At 41.9% G+C, this 27876-nt stretch overlaps 1 protein-coding gene across 1 annotated transcript in view; it reads right to left on the minus strand.

Annotated features, from left to right (window-relative positions):
* fat2 (FAT atypical cadherin 2) overlaps positions 1-27876 on the minus strand; it is a 128071-nt gene that overhangs the window by 88930 nt on the left and 11265 nt on the right. The window contains exons 2-6 of the mRNA XM_028590185.1: positions 23458-26724; positions 21607-21918; positions 10545-10603; positions 7409-7723; positions 4412-4622 (exon numbers count right to left, since the gene is read on the minus strand). Coding sequence (XP_028445986.1) covers positions 4412-4622; positions 7409-7723; positions 10545-10603; positions 21607-21918; positions 23458-26710 — 4150 coding nt within the window. The 5' untranslated portion in view covers positions 26711-26724. The remainder of the gene's footprint in view (positions 1-4411; positions 4623-7408; positions 7724-10544; positions 10604-21606; positions 21919-23457; positions 26725-27876) is intronic.

Here is a 27876-nt window from a genome sequence, read left to right on the forward strand (position 1 = left end):
GTGAAGTACGGTTACAACATGTGGGCATTTCGGTCTTTAATGGACAGGACAGCTAGATATGAAAGGGGAGAGAGAGGGGGTAGACATGCAGGAAACCGTCACTGGTTGGACTCGAACCCTTGACCTTCTGCGTCGAGGCATAAACCTCTATATATGTGCGCCTGCTCTACCAACTGACGCCAATGGTGAAACTTAAAGGGTTGGGGGAAAACTCGGAATAAGAAAGTGTTGATAATTAATCGTTTGTCATTCGATATGAAAAAATGCCAAACTTTCTCTGAATCAAGCTTTTTAAATGTGAGGGGTTTTGTACGGATCAAACAAACAATATATAATATATAACCGCCGATTTTCTTGCCTTTGGATAAAGCTAGGCTAACTGTTTCTCTCGGTTTCCACTCTTTCTGCAAAGCTAAGATAACTGGACAGCTATCAATACTTCATTTAACGAAGAAAAGAAAGCAAATGAGCGTTGTTGCAAATCGGTTACATTCCATTTTCTAAAAACTCTGAACGAAGCCGATCTCATATGTTTTAATTGGTATCATAAATTGTTAAACTGCTTCCCTGCCTGAAGATTTATCTGCGTGAACCTACCTTGAACCAATCCTCCTTTCCTCTGGTACCTCTTTCTTATCAATCTACTCTCATATCATTGAAGTGAATGGAGCGATTGTTAGAAAATACATGAAATGTATATATTCTCTTGTGTCTCGTTAAAGCTTTAAACATTGTAAACTGAAGCTCGCTTCCTGTCGCTGTGTTTGCCGAGATCTCGTAACTATTCCTATTAGTGATCCAATCCTTTAATGAAAAGGACTGAATTATTTTCATCCAAGTAGTTTGTCATTCTCGGTCCCTATCATCAGGAAACCCTGCTGGATTCAGACCCAGAGACGCCTGAACTCATCCACTCAAAGCAGATGCTCAACCCTCCCCTGCGGGGGACAAACCCCGTCCTCCAGCGGAGAGCCAGGGCCTCGGACCTGCAGGTGCTGACCCCCATCCCGACCACATCACATCCAGATGGGGCCCTGCTCCAGCATACAGATCACAGTCCAGATAGACTCGCCTGCTCTTTGATATCATGTCCTTGATTTTGTGTTTAGCGGGCTGTTTTTGTGCAGATTCACAGGAGGCGTTGGGGTTATTTTGACACCGAGTGAAGGTTTCATCTGTCTCTCCGAGTTATCTCACGGCCAGAGAGGCTCGATTGGCATCTGGGTTCTGCTGCTGGTAAGGTAGAAAGGCAGAAGCGGAGCGATGAATGCCTGATCATATCTGCATGCGAGAGAAGTCCTGTGACATAACAACATTCCCTCATGTTCCAACGAGATGAGGGTCAGTGATACACGACTGTGGAACAGACAGTGTTGGAATAAAGCAGGATAAAATGAAATTAAAATACAGTGGCCGGTCTCCAGTCTCATCATGTAGTCATCAAAATGTAAATGAAAACGGTGGGTGAAGTCTCTTGTTTCACACGATTAAAAATACAAAGAGAAGAGAAGAGAGGAGGTTGATCTGACAGTTGACAGGCCATCACTGATAATTACTGAGTCATGTTGGCAGACTACAAAGGGAGGAAAACACTTCACAATTATCCAACACTACAAACACTTAAGCTCAGATTGATTGAACACTGAGCTGTCCGAGCTACAGCAAACAGAACCTACATTTACTCAACTATTACACAAGAGTACAAATTTTATACTTTATACTTATTCCAAGAGACATTATACTTCTTCTCTGCTATGTTTCAGTGGGAAATATTGTACTTTATTGTAACTACTGGGGTAGGCAGCTTTTTTTTTTGGCATCATTGGGCAAAAATTCCATAATAACCGTTTGGCATATTGTAATTCAAGTGGACTGAGAAAACTAGACTTCTGCACCTCCTCTTGGCTCCGTTTTCAGGCTTTAGAAAATGTAGCCTGTGACAGGAGACTTCAGCAGGTCATTTCACAGAGAGGCTGTTTCTATTTGTTCTACAAATCCAGATTCAATTCAAGCATGATTCAATGGAGGAAAATCCTGCAGACAAAGTTGCATGAACTTCAATGTATGTCATTGCAAAGGGCTTTACAAAGAAAACAGGATGGCGACATTTTACAATTATCGCGTTCGTTTTGCCTTTTCTAGAAAACTGCCAACCCCAACTTTTAAACTGTCGGTCACTGTTACTTTGCAGACAGAGTTATTGGTGTAATCAGGTGGAAATTAAATGTGGATAAATGAAAGAGAGGCATGAAGTGAAGTACAATTAGAGATGTTCCGATACCACTATCGGTATCGGCTCCGATACTGCCTAAAATGCTGGTATCGGTATCGGGAAGTACTGGAGTTTAAGCACCGATCCGATACCACGTAATAAAGCCCTAAAGAAAATCTACGTTAAAGTAGATTGTTTATGTTCTTTTTCCGTTATAACTGACTGTCAAACTGGACAATAAAAGAAAGTTCTGTGGTGTTCATCGTTTGTGTTTGTTCATATTTCACAAAGATAGAAATAATATCACATCCATACAGGGATAGTAGTATACAGCTGTTAAAACATAATAAAATATATGACACTCTGGTATCGGATCGGTATCGGGCGATACACAAGTTCAGGTATCGGAATCGGTATCGGGAAGCAAAAAATGGTATCGGGCCATCTCTAAGTACAATGAAATGTTTGTGGCTAAGGTTCTGCCAACTATTTCTTTTTTTATGCTTTAATTATTTAGAAAACCATATAAACTATCAAACCAGACTCCTCAGGATGACCAGGACTGCTCTAATTCGTGACATAACGTAATACACAAATGTCACAAGACGAAACATCCGGTGTCCGCAGCTATGAGACAGCTGAATGTCCCCTCAGGGATGCAGAGAGTGTCTGTGGTGTTCTGTTGGGTTCTGGCACAGATCGAGCTTGGCACAGCAAACCGAACAGGAGGGACCTTGAAACGGCCTGGCAAACCATGAAGCGATTTCCTGGGAGGCTCAAAGGGAACGAGACACCGGCACGTCCGGACTCACAGGGATGACTATCACTTCAACAAAAATTATTGTCACGCTTTTTATTTTTCATCAAAGCCCTGCGTAACCGCCCTTCTCATAATGCTCCGGGCTGACAGAAGCCAGAGAGGAGGGGAAAAGGAGAGGGGGGAAGGAGGAATGGCTAGTCCCTTCCGTCGTGATCTGGCAGGTGATGAGAGGAGGAACGCTGCTGATTTATCCTCACAGAAAGAAAATGTCCTGCTGATGCCGCTGACATTAAGTCCTTTTTTTCCCTTCTTCTCCACCCCCTTTTCCGTTCCATTCATCCATCACGCCAGAAACACTTTTGTCGTGGCAAGGTTGTATTATTTAACTATAGACCAGAAAATGTCAATCTAGTCTAATCTAAAACATTAACACCAAGCATGGTGTCTTGCTGTCAGTCCCTCAGGATCAAACAGTGAGAGTTTTCAGGTAAAAAAATAAATGCCTCTGAAAAACATGCATGGAAACCAGCCTCTATACCCACAGGAGCAAAAAATAAATAAAAAATAAAATAGGAAGCTGCCGCAAAATAGGTTGTGATTCAGTCAGGGATGCTGCTCTCACTTTTGTTAAGCCTGGAAACTCACGCTGTGCCTCTACCGTTGCAGTCTTTACCACTTCCTCCACCTCCACATATCTATTACCCATGAGTTCTAGCAAGCTGGCGAAAAACTATTCTGGGAAACAACTAAAGTTTCCGAAAGAAACGTAGGGTTGGTAAATAGTAAATCACAGCACTTCATCACAAAATAAGTTGCGAAGACACTGAAATTCACAGATTGATGATATTTAACAGTTTGCGCTCTGCTCTGCTCTGCTCTGCTCTGCTCCACTATCATTCCCTGCTGCAGGACTTTGATGACCTTTAGAAAATAACATGTCTCCTGTTTATCTAGAGGCTCATAAGGATGGATGATGGCTGTAACCTGTTAGTGTTCTCCGGTGAGAGCCGGCGCTCTTGGTCAACACTTAGGCGTAAATGGCAAAATGGTGAATGTCAGATATAATTCCCTAATATGTTGGACCTCGGCTGCAGGAGTTTAAAGTCAGATCTATTTGAAGTCATTACACAGTTACTGCCTGAACTGCCGATTTGGTCGCGTTTTGTTTTCTGCCCTTTATTGTAGTATTGATCGTCTCGTGGAAATAAAAATGAGTAGTTTTCTTTACTCATCCTTTGTCTTCTTTAAGAGATCATTGCCCCTTTTTTTGTGATGATTGTTTTTTTTTAGCTTAAAGTTTATTCTTTTTTAAGCTTATTTCTTTTTCCCTCACCTGTGCAGCAAAGAGCTTCCGAAGAAGAGCATGTGTGTGTGTGTGTGTGTGTGTGTGTGTGTGTGTGTGTGTGTGTGTGTGTGTGTGTGTGTTCATTTCTGCTCACCGATGATATCGAACCACCGCATCATCTGATGCGTCTCCGTCATGATGATGCCCACCATGTGAGTGACGGGCTCCGTTTCCATGACAGCAAAGGTGAAGTGGGGCTCATCAAAGATGATAGGCTCGGCAGAGGGTGGCGGGCGGGCGATCCACTCAATGTCGAGTCTCGCCGTAGACGAGCGGGACGGGCTGCCCTGGTCTGTGGCTTTAATCTGGAAATTAACATATAAATTAACATTTTAATCAAGATTTGACAAAAAAAAAAACACAGAGAACAACAAAGCACCAAATGTGGAGTAATCCGCCGTTGAAAATAGTTGCAGCTGGTTTAGGAAATCACTGAGCCTTTAAAGTAAAGTGAAACTATATATCCAGGAGCCATTTTCAATCAGAAACACAATAGGATTCAATGCCAAGTAACAAGGAATTAGCCTTGGCGGATGGTGCATACATAAACATCAAATATTAAAAAAGGAAATCAACAATATATTTAAAAGAAACAATATCATAAACATTTTAGTGCAATATAACATATATACAAAGAGGGTTCAAAGACATGACACTAGATAAGTATAGACATTGAGTAGTATTATTCTGTGAGAATGTTGATGATGGCGATGATGATGATGAACATCATTATTATCATTATGGTTATCATCATTATTTAGGATATTATTCCCCTTATGGTGGCTGTATATCAGTACTGTATATAAGTACTGATCCTTATGGGTAGGCGGGAATGTATGTATATGCAACCTCATGGCAGTACGTGAAATGGTCACGTTATAATCTATTGATACATGTTCATGGGAAGTTTTTGTTGGTTGTTTTGTGGTGGCCAGGACGAAAATGTAAAGTAATGTATTTAAATGGGAAGCATATGTTGTGGTCACAGCACGTCTACGGTAGCGAGTAGTATTAAATGCCGAAAATCCGCGTAAGGAGGTTGGTTGGGGTGATGGATGGGTCAAACAATTCCAGACTTTCACACCGGAGGCCGAGGATCGCGTCCTGCGTGTGGCGTTTTGTTTCCCCGTTAACCGCCCCGTTATTGTCGCGCGTTCCCCGCGGCCGTGTCCCGGCGTGTGAGGCGTCCTTTCCCCGCGGCTGTTTCTTGGCTTGGGAGGCGTCCTTTCCCCGTTGTTTTTTCCTTAACCCAACCTCCGCCATCCCGTTACTGTCGCGCGTCCCCCGCAGCCGTCTCCCGGCGTGTGAGGCGTCCCCCCCCCTGGGTGTGGCGTTTGCTTTCCCCGTTAATCGCCGTATAGACCATTTCGTGCTGGCCACCACAAAACAAACGACAAAAACCATTACACGAACTATACTACAGTATATATAATTATATACGAATATACAACCTTGGTATATATGTAGGTAAGTGCATGCATGCATATACAAACACATGTATGTATGCATGTATGTAGAAAGTTATCTGGGTAAGTGTATATGTTCTTTATAGTTCTTTATAGTATATGTATAGTTCTTTTTCTTTATGTTCTTTTTTGTACAATTTATTTTATCTTTCTTGTCTTGTCAATTTTTTCCTTGACAATTTGTTACTTTGTTGTTTGTTACTTACAAATGTGAGAGAGGGGGCTGATATAAGCTGAAGCTTCTGACCCTATACCCTTTGGTTACGACCAATAAATTCATTAATTCATATTAACTTAACTATTTAACAATTGAAAAGAAAGCTGTATGTTTTAGAAAAGAAGACTTGACTTGCATCTTCATTAAGTACCAATGAGCTCGGGCTGAGTGCTACAGACAGGGTGGGGAAGTTGCACAGCGGCAAATCCGAGTGGTGTGGATCATGTGTAGGCGGTATAGAGAGACGGTCTGACACATTGTTGGTTTGGTCCTTTGTTGGATTTGTCAAGGTTAACAAAAACCACAGGATAACTCCTGCCTCATCCTTCAGTCATCTGTAAAGGTGTTCAACATCAAGAGAAAACATCTTAATGACTGTTCTGTATATGTCAACGGAAGAGAGGGAAGAAAGGGTTTTTAATGTTTCAGCGCTTTCCTGCTGCTGATTAACCTCTCTGGCTTCTACAATGCAGAGTGGTGACAAGCACTGAGACCGCTCAATGGTTTCAGAGCAGGTGTTAGTGAAGTGCCTTTCAGAGTATTAAGCACAGGTAATTTAGCATCGTTAGCAGAGCTATTGGGCTCGGTCAAGAATGTAAAGTCTTCACACCTCCTACACAGACACGTAAATGAAGCACAACTCTTTAGAGAAAGTCTTTACCCAAAGACTGTATAACCAACCCATTATAACTCTCGGTGAAAGGCAGTAGACATGTGTGTTAAACAACTGATAGTCTTGCATTGCCAGACCTTCCTTCACAGCGCTGCGGAGGAGGAGGATCTGTCTAAGGTAAACGGTAAAGGTGCTTTATTATCACATACACATACATGTAGCGAAATTCATTCTCTGCATTTAACCCATCCCTCAAGGGAGCAGTGGGCCCGGGGACCAACTCCAGATCTGAACCAGTGCTTTGATCAAGGGCACTGACTGGAGACATGTACATGTTTTTTGATGTTGGGGGGAACCGGAGCACCCAGAGGAAACCAACGCAAACATGGGGAGAACATGCAAACTCCTCACAGAAAGGCCCGGAACGACCTGGATTCAAACCCAGAACCTTCTTGCTGTGAGGCCTCAGTGCTAACCGCTGGGCCACCATGCTGCTAGTCCACACCACACTCTGGGATGGGAGAAAAACATGCTCTGGTTTATTGGCATTTCTTTAAACCAATCACTATCGTCTTGGGCGGTGCTAAGCACCAGACGGTGCAACGGTGCCTCTGCAAAATAGCCTCGGGAAGGAACTTGTTTTGGTGGAATACGTACGTTCAAAGGTTGTTTTAGTCGTGCAACGGAAAACTCAGATTGGACAGATAGTCTAGCTAGCTGTCTGGATTTACCCTGCAGAGATCTGAGGACTAGACTACACAACTGACACCTCTAAATGAACTTCTGGGTACCTACCGAGAGAATACTGTAGTTTCCGGGCCAGAAATCGCCGTGCGATGTCACCACACCCGTCACCGAGTCAATCTCAAAGCGCCCGTCGTCCCTGTTGTCTTGGAGCTTGTAGGTCACCACGGCGTTTGAGCCCTCGTCGTCGTCATGGGCGACCATCCTGCAGACTTCCTGTTTACCCTCCCGCTGACGCCGTTCAGCCAGCTTGACGTGGAAAAGTTTGTCGGTGAACTTCGGTCGGTTGTCGTTGGCGTCTAGAACTCGGATCACGACGGTGGCGGTGGAACGCCGAGACGGAGATCCGTTATCTGAAACGATTACCTGAGAAGTAAGACGAAAGACAGTTGATTTATTAAATATATGTTTTACAGCTAGATGAAACATATGCAATGAAAAAAGATTTTAGAGACTAAACCAATAATCAAGAAAATAATCTGCCGATTATTTTCTTGATTATTGGTTTAGTCTCTAAAATCTTTCTTTTTTTATTGGTTTAGTCTCTAAAATCTTTTTTTTATCATACAGTAATTTACATCATTTCAGGGCCCCATGCTGTACATAATTTGACATTAATAATAATAATACTCATCTAGCTCTGGTAATTAATTATCTGGCTGTGAAAACTCCACTGAGGGAAACCGTGAGATATGGTAGAGAATTCCAGAAAAAAATAGTAAGGTGATGTTGATTTCTTTGGGTCAAAGGCAAGGCAGCTTTATTAATTTAGCACATTTCAGCAACAAGGGAATTTAGAGTTTTTATACATAAAACATTGAAGAGCAGTTAAAACAAAACATTCATTAAAGAGAATATAAGAGCTTAAATAGAATAAGACAGGTACGAAATAAAAGGATAAAAGTTACAGTGCAAGAAAAGAACAATTACTTTAAAAAAAGGCAGGGTCAAACAGAAAAGTCTTCAGCCTTGATTTAAAAGTACTGTTTCCTGGGGGTTTGTTCCAGATATGTGGTGCAAAAAAAAATAATTCCACTAGGTCTGTTCTGAGAGGGGACTGTGTAACCCCTTAGGCCGGTTACACACTGGATGCGTCGCGCGAGCGTGTGGCGTTTCTGTTGCGTCTCAGCTGCGTGGCGCCTGCGTGGATTTTTCGGTGTCCTACACACCAGAAGCGTGTCTGACGTGGCGCTGCTCCTGCTGCTAGGTACAGGGGGGGCTGATCTCGGGACATAGCGCCGACAGATTCAAACTCTGAAAAATGGGTAAGTTATAACAACTTTGTCTAGCTGTAAAGAGCCTATATAGCCTATATACCTGATGTTGGACAGTCACGCAGAACACACACTACGTTGTTATTGTAGCCTATCCTACCATTTATATATAGCCTACTGATCTGATTAAAGCAAGACAACGTCGGCAGTATTGACTGCAAAATATGTTACCGAATATTTCGTTCTGTATGACAGGTGCAGTATTTGAAAAGCTTTTCTCTGAAATTTTTTATTACATTTATATCTACATTGATGTCAAAACCTCGAAACTTTCAAACATCAAGATGTCATTTATTAATATGCATTTGTGTCTAAATGACATATAAACATGTTTTCCTATTCTATTTTGCCTGGAAACGCTTCCAACACGCTCGCGTCTTGCGTGAAAAATAGGTGTCGGTTCTATTTCTAACAGGCACGCGTCTCACGCAGGCAGTGTGTAAGCTCTAACCTGTTACCATGGGAGCCGAAATATAAACGGACACGCCACGCGGCTGACACGCTCGCACGACGCATCCAGTGTGTAACAGGCCTTACAGGTCCAGCTCCGTTAGTCAATCATATTTTTCTGCAGCCTCTAATATTGGAACACTCTACCAAGTGAAACAAGAAACTGCTCCGCCTACCATATCTCCACACAAAGTCTCAAGGCTTGGCTCTTGGAAAGTCAGACTTGGGAACATTTTTAATCTCCTGGTAATTTTATATAATTGTTGTTATCACTGCTGACCTGCTGCTAACATGTTTGATGTTTGATGTCTTGCCCGGTGCCAAATATAGTATAGCCCACTCTGCTTTTCTTGGGTATGTATGAAAAATCAACTTGTATTTGAACTATTTTACCATCTTATTAACCTGTGCTGTATTTAACGCCTCCCTCATGAGTGATGTAGCCTATTTCATCTTTTTATTAGTGGTTGTTACTGCTTTGCATGGTTGAACGGTGCAAGAAGATGGCTCGGGTCTGTGTTGATTGGCTGTGTTTTGATGGCTTCTTATACTGAATGGGGATACTGTTGATGTGTAACTGTGCTAATGTCTTGCTGCTTCCTGTAGCTCTGCATGGCTTACTGAGAAAGCTTATTTATGGATCTAGCTGTGTGTATGGTGTCTTGTTGACTTCTGTCTATATAGTTTAACCTGTACTAATGTCTTGCTGTTTCCTGTTGCTCTGGTCTAAAATCATCTGGCCAAAGGACTACAGTTGAAAATTAGCCGGCTGGCTAACACTGGCACATTTACAGAAATGTTAATTAATGTGTGTTGTCCTTTATAAAATAAAGAATAACAATTAAAAAATCTGAACTCTGCTTCTCCATGTTTAGCTCTGACTCTGTACTGAACTGTTTCTCAGGTCAAGAATACATTTCCATGCTCAAGTCAATATCAGTTTGCTCTTAACATAGACATGACTGACTGACTATTAGATGGTAAAATCATCAAGATTAGGACTTATGATATTCTGAAACATGCCTAAATGTTTTGGTGTAAACCATTTAGAAAGATTTCTGATTTCTGATTTTGGGGCCAACAGGTATCGTTAGAATAAAAGTGCCACAGTTTCTCCATTTAATCCTTTTCCTGTAGCTGCAGTGCATTCTGGTCTCCTGCGCCTGTGTTTCCTCTGCTTACATGGATTTGTCCCTGTATGACAGTGAAAGTTAGAGCAAAATGCTGCTTTAAAAAAAAAAAATGAAATCCTGATCCTATGGTGGTATTAAAGCCCACTGAAACAGATGTAAACATCCCAACGTGATGTCTGAGCTGTTGTAACCTGTAAAACTTATATTATATTATTATACTGTCATGGATTTATTGATACCCAGAAGCTCAGACACACTACAGAACACCAGGATTTGTTTTTGTTCTCTGCATCAATCCAAAGGGAAAATGTTCTTTATTAAGAGTCTTACCTCGATACTGTGTTCGGGTTTATCCTCCCGATCCAAGGCTGAGAGAGTGCTGATCACACCTGCACACACACACACACACACACACACACACACAATCAATAGTTAGTGTGTGTGTGAGTCTCAGTGCTAGGAAGTGAGAGTGCTAATTACACCTAAACAAACAGACAGACATGAGGGTTACTGCTTGTTATTTTAGGTGTGTTTATGTGTATGTGTGTGTGTGTGTGTGTGTGTGTGTGTGCGCGCGCGTGTGTGTGTGTGTGCTCTGCGTCTCAGAACCGTAACAGAGCTGAGCAAACACTTTTGGTTTATTGATGTTGTTTTTTGCTGTTGCTGTTGCTCGTATATTTGTGTGCGTTTGTGTGTTTCTGAAAGTCTGCCTCAAAGTTCATCACGAGTCTGTTCACAGCAGCACACCAGTGTTCTGTTGCCACACAGTCAAACTTTTATCCCGAGTTTAAAAATGCATCAAGATACTGTATTTTTACTCAAATAGTCCTGACTTTTTTTTTCCACCTCTCAAACACTGATCAATCACAATCTTCATTTACGATCACAAAAAGATCACAATAGACATAAACACATATTAATAATAACAATAAAAATAAAGAACTCAGCAAAAGAAAGTAATGAAAGTTAATGTATTAGTTGAATTAGCTATCTGGAACTTCCAACAGCATCTTATGATCTCCCTCAACGGGTGGAGTTTGCTCAGTTGTCATGGAGATGGGATGTGGTTGAAAGCTCTGGTAAAAGCTGGTAAATGGACCTTAAAGTCAAGATTTTGTTTAGTCATGCTACTATTTTCAAGGTCAGGAATGACCTGTCATACTCAAATTACGGAAAAGTTAATAACATTAGAAACATATAAACCAAGCACAGCCGATAAATGGATAGAGACATTGTCAAGTTATGCTTTTTGCATTGGGACCCTGTGGTGTTTACTCCTGAGTGTGTGAAGAAACAAGTCCAAATTATCCAAATTAGGTTAAATTATTCTGCATACGCTAAATCGCCTATTCAGCAGAGCTGAACAGCCAATCAGAGAGCTCTATCTCTCTGACCGTCTACGGCATCGTTTCGCCAAGCAGCTGAATGACTTGATGCAGGTTTGATACAGGCAGCGGTGGAACAGACCCACGGGCGAACCACTCATCCACAGTAGCAGACTGGCGGTTTGTCGAGTCAGTGTTATGTTTGTACCACTAACACTGGGTACCGCTAACGCTTCTGATACAAGTTATAAACTATGTGGCTCAACAGGTTGTTCAGACACATTTGGCTGCGTTCCAGCTGTTCGTTAGGCGTCTGTTTGTGTGTCTGCAGCTGTTTGCTCACTTCAGACAGACAGCATAATCTGCCAGGGACACTTGTATATGTATAAACACACTTATTATGTGTTCTACTCTTGTTTTGCATACTGTCATGCATAAACTACCAGACGGCTGGGAGATTAGTCGAGAAATTGGAGTCATTATGCTCCTGTTTGATTGAGGGGTTTTCACTTAAATGCATTTTCAATGGTGTTTTTTCTTTGTATTGGAATGAGCTCTTTTTCTGTGGCTGTGAGTCAATTTCTCCTCTCATCTAATCCAAATAAATGAAGTGAAGGGTTTTAGGTCACCTATTAGCTCTAGCAGGGCTGCGAATGCTGCTGGCTGCATAAACATGGGGATCAGGTGGAGGAGTGTGTGGATAAGAGAGATGAGAGTGTGTGTGAGTGTGTTTATCCCCTTTCACACAAAGCAAGGACTGAAAACCGCCCATCTTTATTGCTGCTGCGTGAGGGATTATGGATCTCGCTCCTGTCCAGGGTTTTGTGAGAATCTGACGCTCTTTCACTTATGAAAGGATGAAAATCAGATTAAAGCAAGGCAATTTTGTAAAACCTCTAGCCTACTTGTCATCAAATATTTGATTGATTGATTGATTGATTGATTGATTCATTCATTTTTCAAAGTTTGGTTAAAAATGGTATACGGTCAAATCTTAACTTCAAACCCTTGCTTCTTGTTCTTTCTTACCTCTGCACACCTGCCAGCCAAACACTTTCTAATTGCTGTTTTTTTTTAATTTACAAAATGCAGCGAGATGGATTTATCGCAGTAGGCCTGGGAAAGAGTTGAAGATATTACAATTAAGGGGGAAATATATCTGTTGGCAGAAACAGGAATAAAAAAAAATTCAGCTACTGACAATTTCAACTTGTTTGATTACATTTGTCATTGTTTCAGCAGGATGACTTATGTTAGGCTGAAGGCCAGGTGTGCACAAGTGTGAACATGGGCAGAACTCCAAGTATAATGCACATTTTTCCTCCACTGTTCATTCTCACTGATTAAATTCTCAAATCACCTCTGTGTCGGCAGTGGGGGAGGTGTCAAGCTTTCAAACAGACAAATGGAGAGGGACGAAAGTCTGGAAAAAAAAAAAAACTGGAGCAAATCACCAGCATGTTTTATTTATTATAGTGAGGCGAAACGCCAAAACGGTAGAGAATATGGGGTTGGTTTTCACCCACTGGCAAGCAGAAGAGAGGAGAGGAGAGGAGAGGAGAGGAGAGGAGAGGAGAGGAGAGGAGGTGGGGCCAACTTTGAAGTTTGTGTTTACAAAAAAGAAAAATCCTTGTAGACAAATACTTGTTTTGCCTTTACTTAAGTATTTCCAGTTAATGCTACTTTATATGTCAAACTCAGAACAGTTGATAACAACACACAGGCCAAAAAACAAACTTCCAGAATTGACAGAATTCCGTCACTGAACGGAAATTTCCAAAGGAGAAAATACTGGCATTAGCATTGTTGTAAGAAAAGATATTAAGTTGAAAAGTTATTTCAACTTAGCATGTTTCCTTAATATCTGATGACACACTAGGGTCATTTGGGTATTCATTACAGTAAATATATTACATATTGGACCTTTAAAATGCTGCTTACAAATTAATGCATCAATAATGATAATCTGAATTATGAGCACTTTTTGTTTTGATACTTTGAGTATACTCTGCTGATAGTACGTCTGTAAGTATTTCTATGCTGTTAAATCACTACTTCTCCTTAATTAAGGGTGTGAATATCCATTGATTAACTTAGTAGTTACCTTGTCTATATGTCTTTTTTTCTGGGCATGCTCGTCTGCAATGATGGCCATTAAACCTACAGATTTAGGAGCTGATATGCTCCAAAATGGAAGCAAATGAGGACAGTCAACGTGCATCTTATTTATACTACATTGGGTGTCTGCAAGGCCGATACGTTCATACACATGCAGATGGCTTACATGGGCCCTTGTGGACAAAATAGACAAAATATGCGTAACGTGGACCCATGCTGAAAGCATATGAATTCTAACACAAGTGGTCCAATTAGTAATATCTGCATCAGTGGGGAAAAACCAGCATCAATCAAAGCCTAACAGGATTAACAGTTTTAGTGAAATACGTACAATGACTGCATGCATCTATGTTCTACAGTTGTTTGAATCAACCAGAGAGCTGTGTTAATTTATAGGACTCAGTAAAGGCGGCAGACAGGAGGAGGTGCGGGAGCTTTTCCCTGCAGAAAGAGCTGAGGGTCTTTTGTTTGCAGTAAAAGAGCCTGCTGAGGGTCGTTCAGGCCTTTTACGACAGGGCAAACAAGACCCTGCTGGGAGGACATCATTAGGACAGGTGGGGCACATTAGAAAGTGTGTTTTTGTCATTAGCGCAAACATGGGAATCAGCGGTAAAGCCGAGTCTCTCCCTCAACGCCTGTTTTCACTCAGACGCGGTGAGCTGCTGTCAAAACCAAGTGAAGATAAACAGCGTTGTATGGCATGTCAGGGCCTGGTTTGTTTGTTTCCTTTCCCTTTGGAGTCACTGCCTGCCAGTTGGCTATTCTACAGCTGTTACTTCCCAATCCCATCATAGTTTTCTTCAAATGTAGCTCTTTTGCTACCCCGTGAGCCCTGTCAAAACCACATTTTCAAGGGAGACATCTTCAATTATGTGGCATTTATGAGCAACATATCAGCAATGTAAATGAGCGAGGGGGTAGAAGACTCTCAGGCTCACAGAGTCGGTCAAACATATTAAGATTGCAAGCCAGCAGTCCAAAATCACCTGGCTTGGTGTAGACTGGGAATTCCTTTGTTGAACTAAGAATACAAAATGACTTCATCAATAACAAAATGTATGCAAATCAAGTCATCTGCATAAACAAGTCTCTGAAAAGAGCGGCCCAAAACAGCCCAATTCCTCACTAATTGCAAGAGCAAACCATTTAAAAACAAATCTACCAAGCTGGCACCCCTGAGCCTTAAAGTCTCCCTCATTATCACTATCTGATCTGATCTGATCTGAGATTGAAAAAAACGGTGTCTCGTCTGCCTGACTTACTAAGAAATGCTATCTGATCATTGCAACCATCCTGGACAAACTTTCTTATGGTGCGCTCAGATAAAAAACTTTTATACTTGGAAAATGTTGAAAAAGGCAGGGCAAGGACACACAACCCAGTCTCATGGCAGTTCGTGAAATGGTCACGTTATTTAATCTACTGATTCGTGTTCACGGGGACGTTTTTGTCTTTTTTTTTCATGGTGGCCAGCACGAAAATGTGAGCTAATGTATTTAAATGGAAAGCATATGTCGTGGTCACAGCATGACTACGGTAGTGAGTAGTATGAAATGCCGAAAATCCGCGTAAGGGGGTTGGTCGGGGTGGTGGATGGGTCAAACAATTCAGGACTTTCACCCCGGACGCCGGGGATCGCGTTTTGTTTCCCCGTTAACCATCCTGTTATTGTAGCGCATTCCCTGCGGCCGTGTCCCGCCGCGTGATGCGTCCTCCCCCGCGGGTCGTGTCCCGGGTGTGTGACATTTGCTTTCCCCGTTAATCTCCGTATAGACCATTTCGTGCTGGCCACCACGAAAAAAATAGAGAAAAACGTCCCCGTGAACACGAATCAATAGATTTAAATAACGTGACCATTTCACGAACTGCCGTGAGACCGTGTTGGGACACACAGTGGAACAAACTGATTTTTTATGTCTGTTTGGCCCAAATTAAGGCAAAGACATTTGAGCTAAAAATCTTTCAAAGGATGCCTGGAGCAAAAGAAGTGAAATAAGGATAAGGCTTGGGTTTTTCTATCCTTTGTTACTGTAAATGTAAATGTCAGTAACTTAACTAAAACAGCTGCTCACTGTACTTTGTATCAAACAAAAAAAAGGCAGATTAATCCAGCATTGGTGCTCTAGTGAGAATTTGGAGTGGCAGCACGGTGTGTGTGTGTGTGTGTGTGTGTGTGTGGGACTGAGTCCAAATAAACTACAGTGTGTGCATCCATGGTAAAGAAGGAGCATGTCACCCAGTGCAACAGTCTGGCTCACTGATTTGTTTGTACTTCATGGCACAGAGTAAGAAGATATATCAGGTTTTGATACACACACACACAACAATTGTTAGTAGATTAATATACTATTGGTTTGGTTCTTTTTAGTGTATATAGAGTACATCTATGTATAGAGATTTGAGGAATTTGCTTTTGCAAAATTCTAATGATTTGGGAACATTCCTGACTTGCCTGGCCTTGCTAACAAATAACATTGTTTCTGAAACGCATGATACAACCTAGACTGAACTCAGATAACCGAGAGACGCTGGTTTTTGGTTCTTTTGGTAATTTGGCACACCCATGCTCTCTGCACAAACCTGTTGTCAGAGTCATACAATAACTTGTTTGAAGTACCAATAGCTCAGCAAAAACTAAGAGTGGATTGGATTTAATTTTTTCCGTAGTTCTGCACAGATTCTTCCCTGCTGAAACTTTATCAACTAATTCTTAAGGGTTGAGTCAGACACAACGCTGCAGTATAAAGTATGTACAAGCTTCAGGAGGGTAAAAGCTTAGTCAGAAACCTGCATAGAGCTGTGAGTCATTTCATCCTGTAGAGGCATGAGAGGTTTCTACACCAGTCACCTGCACTTAGGTAATAGTGGGTTCATTTGTGAAAACTAGACAAGGTGGATCATGTTCTACAGATCAGGTTTCAACAGCACTTTTATGCAACTCAATGTAACACAATCTACCTCGTTTATCCGATCAGTGAACGCCGACATTTGATTTTACTTGCATTCTTTGTTGTCTGATGATTTTCGTTTAGTTGGAGTGTTCCTGCCTTTAATTTAAAGGTCACATATTTTGTGTGAATCTCAAAATATCAGTTAATAACCGACAACCTCCCGGTCACACACTCGCTTCTTTAACCTTTAGGCCACCACTGCCCGAATCTCTGCAGGGTAAATCCAGACAGCTAGCTAGACTATCTGTCCAAGCTGTGAAGGAAGGTCTGGCAATGCAAGCCTATACTTTTTTAGGCTTTCCACTAGATTTTAAAATCTGGTGGAAAGCATTACTGAGGTCCAACACTGATGTTGGGACTGGCATGTTCCAGTTCATCCCAAATATGTTGCATGGCGTTGAGGTCAGAGCTCTGTGCAGACCAGCCAAGTTTGTCCACAACAAACTTGGAAAACCAGCTGTCTTTTTGCCCGGAGGTGTTGTCATGTTGAAACAGAAAAGGGACAAACAAAAACCGCCTGCCACAAAGTTGTCACATGTTTGTCTAAAATATCATTTAATGCTGAAACCTTTAGATTTCCCTTCATTGGCTCTATGGGGCCCAAACCATGAAAAACAGCCCAAGACCAATACCAAACAAAAACGTGTAAAGGTTTGTCCACAAACTGGTGTAAAGCCTGGCATGATTTCAGGCATTCTCCACCCCACCTGCTATCTATTTGGCAAGGGCACTGTCCAAGACGGGTTGCGATTGGTTCAAACTAAATACAAACAGAACAGAACATTTTTTCCCCCTATACCAGATTGTGAACTAGTGCAGCAAGAACATTCTCCGCCACTGACACAGCGCTGTGGAGATAGGTCTGGCTAAGCAAGAATAGTCCACATACCTTTGGACATGTAATGTCTTTTTGGATCTTTATTGAGGTTACAGTAGCAGTTCATGCAATCTGCGACAGTCTTGCTTTTAGTGTAGTTTTTTATGTTAATGCGTTATGTCTTTTCTTGTTCCACGCGTGTGCTATTGTTAAATTGATATGTATTCTTTATCCCTATTATTATTTTATGAGGACCCATGGGGGATCAAACATGAGAATAAAAAATAAAGTTTTTCAGATTTCTGTATGAATTTAGGTAATCTACATTTGTGTAGCCGACCCTTGACATTAAAGATATCCTCAGTGTGAAAAGTGCATCCACAATGACATAATAAAGCCTTTTCAAACAAAGCTTTTTTTCATTCTGTGCTTGCATGGACAAGTACATGAATATCAAATACACCTGCTTTTGCACAAAAAAAGACAGATTGTCTGAATGTGACACTCTCCGGCTGTTTCAACACCTCCTGTCCTCCCTGCCGGTGTGTGACGTCTCTCCATCAAACACAACTCTGTCTGTAAATCCTTTGGTATACTGGCCTTTAGGGTGTGGACAAACACCAGAGCTACCTGGAGATTATATGAGGACAGGGCTTGTAGCGGCTTGTAGCGTCAGAGCTAATGCTGCGCTGATTCCCCTGAACATCAAAGTCTGTACCAGATGACTCAGTTGCAATTGTCAATAATAAACTTGCAGATACCTGAGGGGGTTGTTATAAGCCTTTTTTCCTTCTTCTCCACAAATCTTTTTAAACCACAGATGAGTGAGTTTGTGAGTGACCTCCGAAGGAGTTTCTCATTATTAAGTTTAATTTTCAACGCTGCCCTCTGTGTCACGCCCAGGTTCTGCATGGCTTGCTCTGCTCAGACTTGCAAAAGTGCATTAGGACCCATCAACTATTTCCCAACACCCCCTTAAGGGAAATAACCCCCTGTTAGGTTTTAAAGCTGCAGTCATACTTCTGAATCAAAACGTAAATCTCGCACGTGGACATGGCAAAATATACAAATATGTCAAAACAATTTGTAAAAAAGGAGAAAGTCCAGAGGTCTTCCAGATATCTTATATTCACAAGGGGAGTTTGAAACAAAATGTAAATCAATCACAATGGAGCGAGTTGCCTATATTTCTGTCCAAACTGCTAATGAAATGAGAGGATGGCACTGCACAGGCTGATCCAATTACATCCCATGTCCCAGAGTAACTGTATATATGCCTGCCCGTAAAAACTTCAATTACATGTTTAGGGCCATGCTGAAATGTCACAAAGGAAGGGAAGGTGAAGCTGCTCAGACAGCAGGCAGATCTCGTGTTTTTTAAAGTGAGCAGTAAACCTTGTGCTCAGTGTTCGAACTATACCATGGCCTTGTAATGACTTACAAAGATACATAACAGCTACAAGTGTATGCACTATACAGGATTTACCCTATTATACTAACAGGAATAGATAGGTCAAACAGCAAACAGCAACCCACAAATAGTCTATAACAAAGTATCAGGCTGTCTTTGACATTTCACTACCGAAGAATTAGGGCTGTGACGATAACCGCCTCACTGCAATACCGGCGGTGGCGCGCCACTACCGCGGTGATGACATCACTACCGCCATCACCGCATTTTTTTGTTTGTTTTGTTTTTACTTTTTGCTGCCGAAGGTTACAGGAGAACACATGTCGTGTGATATTAAATATTATGAAAGCAACAATCATTGTTTAGTTATCCTCATCGACAGCGTAGGAGCCACATAGTGTATGTTGTTTATGGTCTCATTTATATTATTTATGGATTATTGTGTTGTGCACTTGTATTGTAGGTGGTGGGCGTTTTCATCGCGGTTTGAGCGGAAGTTATAACATATTTGTTTGCTTCACCTGATCACCTGGTGAGCCGGCTGTAAGATGTCCAACATAGTGCTGCCGCGAGGGACTAAACACTGAGAGATGCATAAACACACTGTGACGCGCTCAAGGATTGTATTGCAAGGATTTATTCCGCCACACTAACACGCAAATTTCAACTCACAAAGTAACTTTACATTTAGTAACTGCAGTGCTAGTTGTATTTTACGTGTGGAGGAATAAATCATTGCAATACAATCGTGAGCGCGTCACAGTGTGTTTATGTATCTCTTGCTGTACTTGTGTTGCATTCTCTCCTATTTGAAGAGGTTATGGAGAGAAAAAAAAAACTTTTATTATTGATTTTTATTTGATTATTATTATTATTATTATTATTATTATTACTACTACTACTACTACTACTATAGGTAACATTTAATATAATACACAGTTGGGAAAGCAAAGACATTTCTCTTTTCTCAGCAGAGGTGGACATTACCGCTGCAGTGTTTACCATTGCACTTTAGCCTAGCAGCTAGCGGAGTTTCCTTCTGTTTATAGATTAATCCTGACCAAAGCGCACGGTTAAATGTCAGCCTGCATGCACGTTTTGTAGCCTAAACAGAGCAGCTCATGTTGGTAGTTAGAGCAACAAGTTAGCGGAGTGCCGAGTTGCCCTCTCTGCTCTCTGTCTGCTCAGCTGCTAGACCGCTGTGCTGCGAAGTGTCTGCACTCGCCATTGTCGGCTAACAATTACTTTATTTTTAACTTTATCGACAATAGAGCTTTCTGAACTGTCTGTGGAATAGATCAACGGAGAGGAGAAAAGGCAACGCGGCCTTAAATGACAGCAAGACACAGTAAAGACTCTGACATTAAGCTGAAATGGAAACACTGCAATCTTTTTATACAGTCTATGACTGCAACATATGTTGTATGGTTTAAGCCGATGCTTTTTCGGGGCTAACGCTATTCACTCTACTGGCAGTATGGACAACAGATAAAGCCACCGTGTCTTGAGAAGCTTGTCGTTTTATTGTTCACGTTTAACTCACTTTACATCATCTTTGTTATCTCTTTTTCCTCTCACTTTTCCTCACAGCTGCACTCGTACACTACTCTCCGTTACCGCTCGCTCTCCTTGCGCGACCACACGAGCACTGACATCACACACTTAAGGCACCCTGCTATTCTTGCTCTAACTTACGCTACTCTCTTAAGGGGGTTGCGGTTAACCGCCATACCGCGGTGATACAAAAAAAACTATACCGTCACAGCCCTACGAAGAATACCATAATTCCTCCGTTCAATGAAGCGACGCACCCCAAGCTTCCATCCTTAACAAACAGCCATGTATATGGGCTCTTCCAGTCTCTCCACTGCTGGCTGTTCCAATTTAACGGGAGAGATGAGCAAGAGGGGTTAGGATGGTGACCAGCATCTGACGAGCTGTGATTCCATCATATTCAGCCAGAGAGGACACTATTTCTTCAGCTACTTCTTGCGTTGCCACCCTGGCGGGAGGTGTGCTAACAGGACTTGCAACAGGTGAATTGGTCGATCTATTAATGTCATCGCTACACAATTTCTTAGTAAAAACCTAAATTAAATCAACTGCTTTCTTTTTGCAATGGCTATATGATGCTTACTGCAGAATGGATTTCAAGGACTTTGCGCGCCGATTAATGGCCTCCAACATTTATATTTTTCCTACGAATCTTTGAGTTAACATGTGCTGAACATGAGTTGAATTTGCACGGCAGCACCGCCACGCCTTGATGCTCATAACAAGAATAGCATGTATAGTTATCTTTATTGAAGTGAATTAGGTTTAAATCACCGTCATGCATGAATGAATGATATTTTTGCAATAGTACACATTATAATCCACGATGATCACGTTACACAAAACTGAAATTGCACGTCAAAGTGACACATTGTCAATATTTTTAGAGACCCCCCAAAATTTCACAAATCACGTTTTCAGGGGAGTTCATGTCTTATTAAGGGGAGCCGAGCTCCCCCTAGCTCCCCCGTAGTTCGCACCCTGCTTGTTCTGTAATGGCAACATGTCAAATCGCAGTATATCTTTTAGTAAAACAGAAAGGAAATCTACCACTTCAATGAGAATTTAATTTGTTTCTACTGCCATTTTGTCAACTGTTTTGTTTTCCTCCAACACCACTGGAAACCAGTGAAATTATTACTGCCGAATGGTTTGCATGTTCAATGGAAACTTATTGTCTTATAGTAGACACTTCTGCTCATTCACTGTTATTTACCTGTTTTGGGATCCACATCGAAGTACGTCCGATGAGATTCCAGCATCTGGTAGGACAGCTTCCCCTCAGAGGAAGTGTCCACGTCCGTAGCCGACACCTGGATGACGGACTTGACTTTGTCCACGTTCTCCTGGACAGATGCGAAGTACACTGGCTGAGAAAGTTCTGGAGCATTATCGTTCACGTCTTGGACCTCCAGGAAGACGTGAGTCCAGGAGATCAGAGGCTCAGTCCCCAGATCAGTGACGTACACAGAAAGCCAGTAGTGAGGCCTCATCTCGCGGTCCAACAACTCTGTTGTACGAATCACACCTGAAAGGGTGGGGAATTACGATTAACTGGAGAGAAAACACTGTCAACATCAGTATGTACTTGTTTCAACCCGCTACTCTGCCTCAAGAATTAATCAATTATCACTTTAAATTGTACTATATTAAATAACTGTAATCACCCCGAGGAAATATCAACCACAATGACTTTCATCTAGCATAGATGAGGTTAGCATTTAAAAAAAAAAAAGCCTGGGTTTTTGCCCAAAGGTGCAGCAGCATGTCACAATTGTTGCCAAAACAAACTCAAATTCCTTTATTGCACAAGAAGCTCGATATCACAGGGTATTTATGGCATGCCGGGGTTGTAAATTCAAAGGAAGTCGGCATTTCAGCACAAAGTTTCCTTCAGAAGAAGTTTCAATTTGGACACCCTGAGGGAGAGCTAAAAAACAGCAACACAGAAAAAGATATTTCACGCATGGTTCCATTATGACAGCGAACTCCATTTGCACTGATTTTATCTGAGTTTTAAGTGCAGCAGCAGGCTAATGGTATGCAGAACTTTCTGTTGAGAGGTCACAGGGTATTCTTTGCAAAGGATAGGCTGATTCAAAAAATAGACACACCGCTTAAATACCCCAGACAAAAAATCATGTTAAGGATGCATTGCTGTAAGGATTTCTGTGTCAACGTGGTGTAGGCATGTCACCGTGCTGGCTTACAAAATATTTACTGGGCAACATTTACATTGCATTTAAAATCATGATAGTAATGCAATCGCTACCTGAATCTCACCTTTGACTCTTTTAAACTATCATTCAAACATTGGGAAACATAAATGTTTAGTATATTTAGATTGACAGGTCATTCTTGATCTAGGAAACAGCAATTGGAAAAACAATCTCATCACAAGGTCCAATAATAGCAATTTCTTGTGCTTTTGATCATAGCAAATGATCTTTATTAGCAGATAGAGTTTGTCCAGCTGAGCATTTTTAAAGACTTCTCATTCATGTTTGACAGATGCTAAAGGGTCTTGTGTTAAGATTATTTTTGATAAGCGTTGTTTCCAAGGTCAAGTACAAACTTAAATCTCAACTATCAAGCCAACATGGATGAGAAGTCTTTAAATTACTAAAGAAAATGGAAATCTAACTTTATCTGCTGAGGAAAACTAACAGCTCAAAAACAGCAACTAACAAACCTTGGTGTGAAATAGTTTTGACAATATAAAATATGATCTGTAATGAGCTATTTAAATTCAGAATTCACTCAATAATGTTTAAAGCAGCACTATTTCTTGGTTGGGACCGGTAACTTCCTTAAGAAAACATGAAAATATTAATGAAGTTAAGGCCGTTTGAACATTTTTTTTTTAAATGCAACAGAAATACAGCAACATAACAACATCAAAATCTTTTATTTCTACTTCTATTAGCTCTAATGGTCAACCATGTCCAGCACAAGGGAAACTACAAATGAGTCAAACTATGATAGTTCTATAATATAGTTTAGGAGCAGGTTATGCAGGTTAAAACTTGATTTTAAAATAAAATCACCAAAACCACAGTGTTTTTACCTGTTTCCTCATCAATGGTAAACACCCCAAGTCCAGAGCCATCATGGATGTAGTAGCGGACAACTCCATCTCTGCCCAGGTCCTGGTCTGAAGCTGTAAGCGTGACCACTGATGTCCCCACTGCTGCATCCTCCATCACTCTGGCTTCATACACAAACTCAGAGAACACAGGCCTGTGAAGGTTCTCGTTGACATCCAGAACCTGAATCTCCACAAAGCAGGAAGAGGAGAGGGAGCGAGGGTGGCCGTGATCCACGGCCCGAACCGTGAGGTTGTAAATTTGACGCCTCTCAAAGTCCAGCTCCCTCTCCAGGACCAAGGCCCCCGTGTTAGAGTCGAGGTTGAAGATCCCACTCTCTGTATTCTTAAGGTTGTAGGTGACGAGGCCTCCACTGCCCAGATCCAAATCAACACTCTCAATCCAGACGAGGAGAGTGCCCACAGGTACATCCTCCGGAACTTTTATTTTGTAAACTTTGGGTACAAACTTGGGTGGGTTGTCATTTATGTCTTGCAAAACCACCACAAGGTCAACAATGGAAAACAACTGCGGGCCGAGTTTGGCTTGGTCTCTGGCTTCGATCTTGAGGTCATGTCTGGGTGAGATTTCTCGATCCAAACCACTCGCCACCGTCACTTCGCCGGTCACTTTATCGATTCTGAACATGTCAGTAGACGTCAGCAGGGAGTACTGGACGTTACCGCTTGTATCTGCGTCAAGGTCGATTGCGCGAGCTGTAAAAATAATGGAGTCCACCTCTGTGTTTTCCGGCACATGTACCACATATCTGGGCTGATCAAAAATGGGAGGATTGTCGTTGACGTCCTCCACATTCACTGCAAGGAACTTCCACGCAGATGTTTGTGGTGTTCCCAAATCATAAACAGTGATGTTCAAAATGTAGAACTCTTTATTCTCTCTGTCTAGTGGGCAAACTAACTGAAGGTCACCAGAGAAAATGTCAATGGAGAAACAGCCATCCTCATTCCCACCTGATATGGCAAACACCAGCTTACTATTAAAGCCAGTGTCTGTGTCCGTTGCCTTGAACTGAACAATGGTGGAATTCAGTGGATGGTCCTCAATCAGGTCGATTGAACTCGGGATGCTCAAGTCAAACTTGGGAGAATATCTGTTGGTGATGTGGATATCAGAGAACGTGTCTTCTTCTTGATTGGTTAAAATGGGTTTGATCGATTCTATCAGTTTATCGGTCAGCTGTTTGAAAACACCTGTTTCCTGGCAGTGAAGCGTTGGATCATCGCCTCTGTTAGTGACAGTTATCCTGACAAGTGACGCTTCAGAGAAATGTTTGCCATCTGTGACTACAACTCTCAAATTGAACGAACTCGCTCGCAGGGGAATTGGTTGCTTGAGGGTGATGGCTCCTGACACCGAGTCAATACCAAACACTTGTAGCTCATTTCCTGACTCGATGACATACCTCAGCTGCTGAAGCTCATCTACATCAATGGCTGACAGCTCAACGATTGTATCTCCCAAGGGAAAATCTAGAGGGATAGTGGTGTTGCAGCCCACCCTCTCAAACAGAGGGATGTTATCGTTGACATTGTTCAGGGTTATCGTCACGGGGCACTCAGTGACCTGACTGAAGGGGCCGCCACTGTCCGAGGCCCAAACTCTCAGGTGGTACCGCCGTTTCATCAGCTCGTAGTCAAAGTTTTCGGAGGTTGAAATGACACCTGTGAATGAGTCTATTATGAAAGGTAAGGGGCCTGCGTTTGCAAAAGCGTACGTAATGAAGCCGTTTTTGCCTTTATCTTCGTCTGTGGCAACTACTTTCAAGACACTGCTGCCAACCGGTGTGTTTTCATCCAGCGTGGCTTCATAGGAGGTGTGGGTGAACTGTGGGCTGTTGTCGTTTTCATCGGTTATCTCAATCACTATGTGAGTCTCAGCATCCCCATGATTGGCCACTACATCAAACTCAAATCGCTCCTTTCTCTCATAGTCAAATCTCTCTGTTGTTATGATAATTCCTGTTCTTGGATTTATCTTGAATTTAGTGCTGTCTGGATTGCTTTTTATACTAAAGGTAACATTATAAGGTACTGAGGTGACCGAAACCTTAACTACATGAGTTTTAGGGGGTGAAAACTCACTCAGTGTGACAATGTAGGTGTCCTCTAAAAATGCCAATGGGCTGTAATGATAGGCCGGAACGTGGATTTGTGTAATTGGAGAGAGTAAATTCGGGAAGCTCCTGTCTTTAGCTTGAAGGGACAGATTCAGCCCAAAAGGAGTTTGAGACCAGATAATCCTCTTTGTAGAGATCACTTGGAAGTCACTGCCCTGCAGACCAAGGGGGATTATCTCAAAACTCTTATGGGGATCTCCTCCAACAATATTAAGGGATTCCACAGGCTTAACTCCTGCATCGACGTGGACATTGATAGTTATTTTGCCGTCTGTAGAGACTTTGAGTATGGGGGCAGGTGTGATAACTGGAGAACCCATGGACATCTTTTGAACGTTTACTGTAACCCTGGCAACATTACCAAATTTTTGAACACCCGATAACTTCTTTGTCCTGTCCTCAGCTAAAACTGTGAGATCATACCTCTCTGTGCGAGTGTGATTGAGCTTCTTGGCCAGGCTGACAGTGCCTGTGAAAGGGTCGACGACAAAAGGATGAGCTCTGCTGGTGAAAGAGTAATAAAACCGAGCGTTGCTGCCAATGTCGGCGTCTGTAGCGCTAACCCTCACCACACTAGACTTAAGTGGAGTGTCCTCCCTGATAGCCTCGTTGTACGAGGCAGGATAGAAAAGAGGCTTTAGGTCGTTGGTGTCAAGCACCTGGACAAACACCTTCGTCTTCGCCTCAAAGTCAGAAGTGTTTACGGTTGCAGCCACAGTGAGAGTATAAGTGTCTCTGACCTCCCTGTTGAGGACTGCTGAGTTACTGCTGCGTGTTTTGATCCTGAGGAAGCAGAAATCTCCAACTTGAACTGCCTCCGCTTGGAAAAGGCCGTCATCATCACCTGAGACGACATTATATTGGATTTCCCAGTGCAGCTCTGTCACTTCAATGCCCATCTTCCCTGGCGTCTCAACAAACGTCCGCGGGGCAGAATTCTCATAGATGGTGGCGTTGTAGAGATGATGCGTGAACCTTAGTGGCAAGTTTTCTTTTCCTTTTACCATACTCTCCTGACATCTCACCACATGCAGGAGGACCAATGCCAAAGTAAGTACAATTGTTCCCAAAGCTGCCATCTTTGGTACCTCCATAAAGATCCTAAGACCTGTGAAAAGAAAAGAGAGAGAGACAAATAAGAGACAAATAAATGTCATAAATGAATACTATAAATCGGAACACAGGGAGTCTTTGCGGATAAAAACTAGTTTTCTTTAAGTAAATAGTCTTGTTTCCCCTGCTCTCCAAATATCAGCATCGGCCATTGAAACACCCATATCGGTCGACCACTATACTTTAGCCTACACATAATCTACACATAACCCTTGTACCTACCCTATTTTGTAAATAGACCAATAATTTCCCCTAAGCTCCAAAAATAATACAAAATGGACATAGAACACACAATGACACAAAAGCAGAGGGGAGGCCCATGGCAAAGTATCTGACTCGTGTCTCAACTTGCCTCAACCGAAAATTAGAAGGCAAAGTAAAACAACACATTGTTTTAGGACTAGAAAGTTGCCTTTGAGTCCATTCAGACAGGTGACAGCCAAAACCTACCCCATAATTATAACTTTGGTGGCCAAATACTTGCAGAAAGTACCCATTACAATTATTACTTTTTTTTTTTTTTTTTTTTTAAGATTATTTTTTTGGCATTTTAGGCCTTTAATTATAGGACAGCTGAAGAAGTGAAAGGGGAGAGAGAGGGGGAATGACATGCAGCAAAGGTCCGCAGGCTGGAATCGAACCCGGGTCCACTGCGTCGAGGTGTAAACCTCTACACATGGCCGCCCGCTCTACCAACTGAGCTATCTGGGCGCCACAATTATTACTTCTAAGCCTTCGTCATCACAGACGTATGAGGAGGGATTTGTAGTTTGGTGACTCTGTATCATGCAGATGACAGTGGGTGGTTCAGTCCTGATCCAAGTGTAAACTAAGCATGTGTACTGTAGGTCTGAGCTTGTGATTGATGTATGTGCATTATATGTCCCTGAATGCACAAGGCACAAAATTGCTGCTTTTATAATCAAAAGGATCAAGAACCCACACTGTTGGAATTTCAATATCTATTTTACGAGGGCAATTTAGCCAGAAAAATTGATGAACACTGAGACTAATTTAGATCACTAACTGTAATAAAGTTGAAGGGTCTCAGATGAAAACCACAGCCTTGACTATTTAAAACATTTACATTGCCCATAAAACATTTATTGAATACTGTGTTTAATTAGATGTTCTTCAAACCTTTAAG

This window comes from Perca flavescens, chromosome 10 (assembly GCF_004354835.1).
Source record: "Perca flavescens isolate YP-PL-M2 chromosome 10, PFLA_1.0, whole genome shotgun sequence".
In the NCBI taxonomy this organism is placed as follows: Eukaryota; Metazoa; Chordata; class Actinopteri; order Perciformes; family Percidae; genus Perca; species Perca flavescens.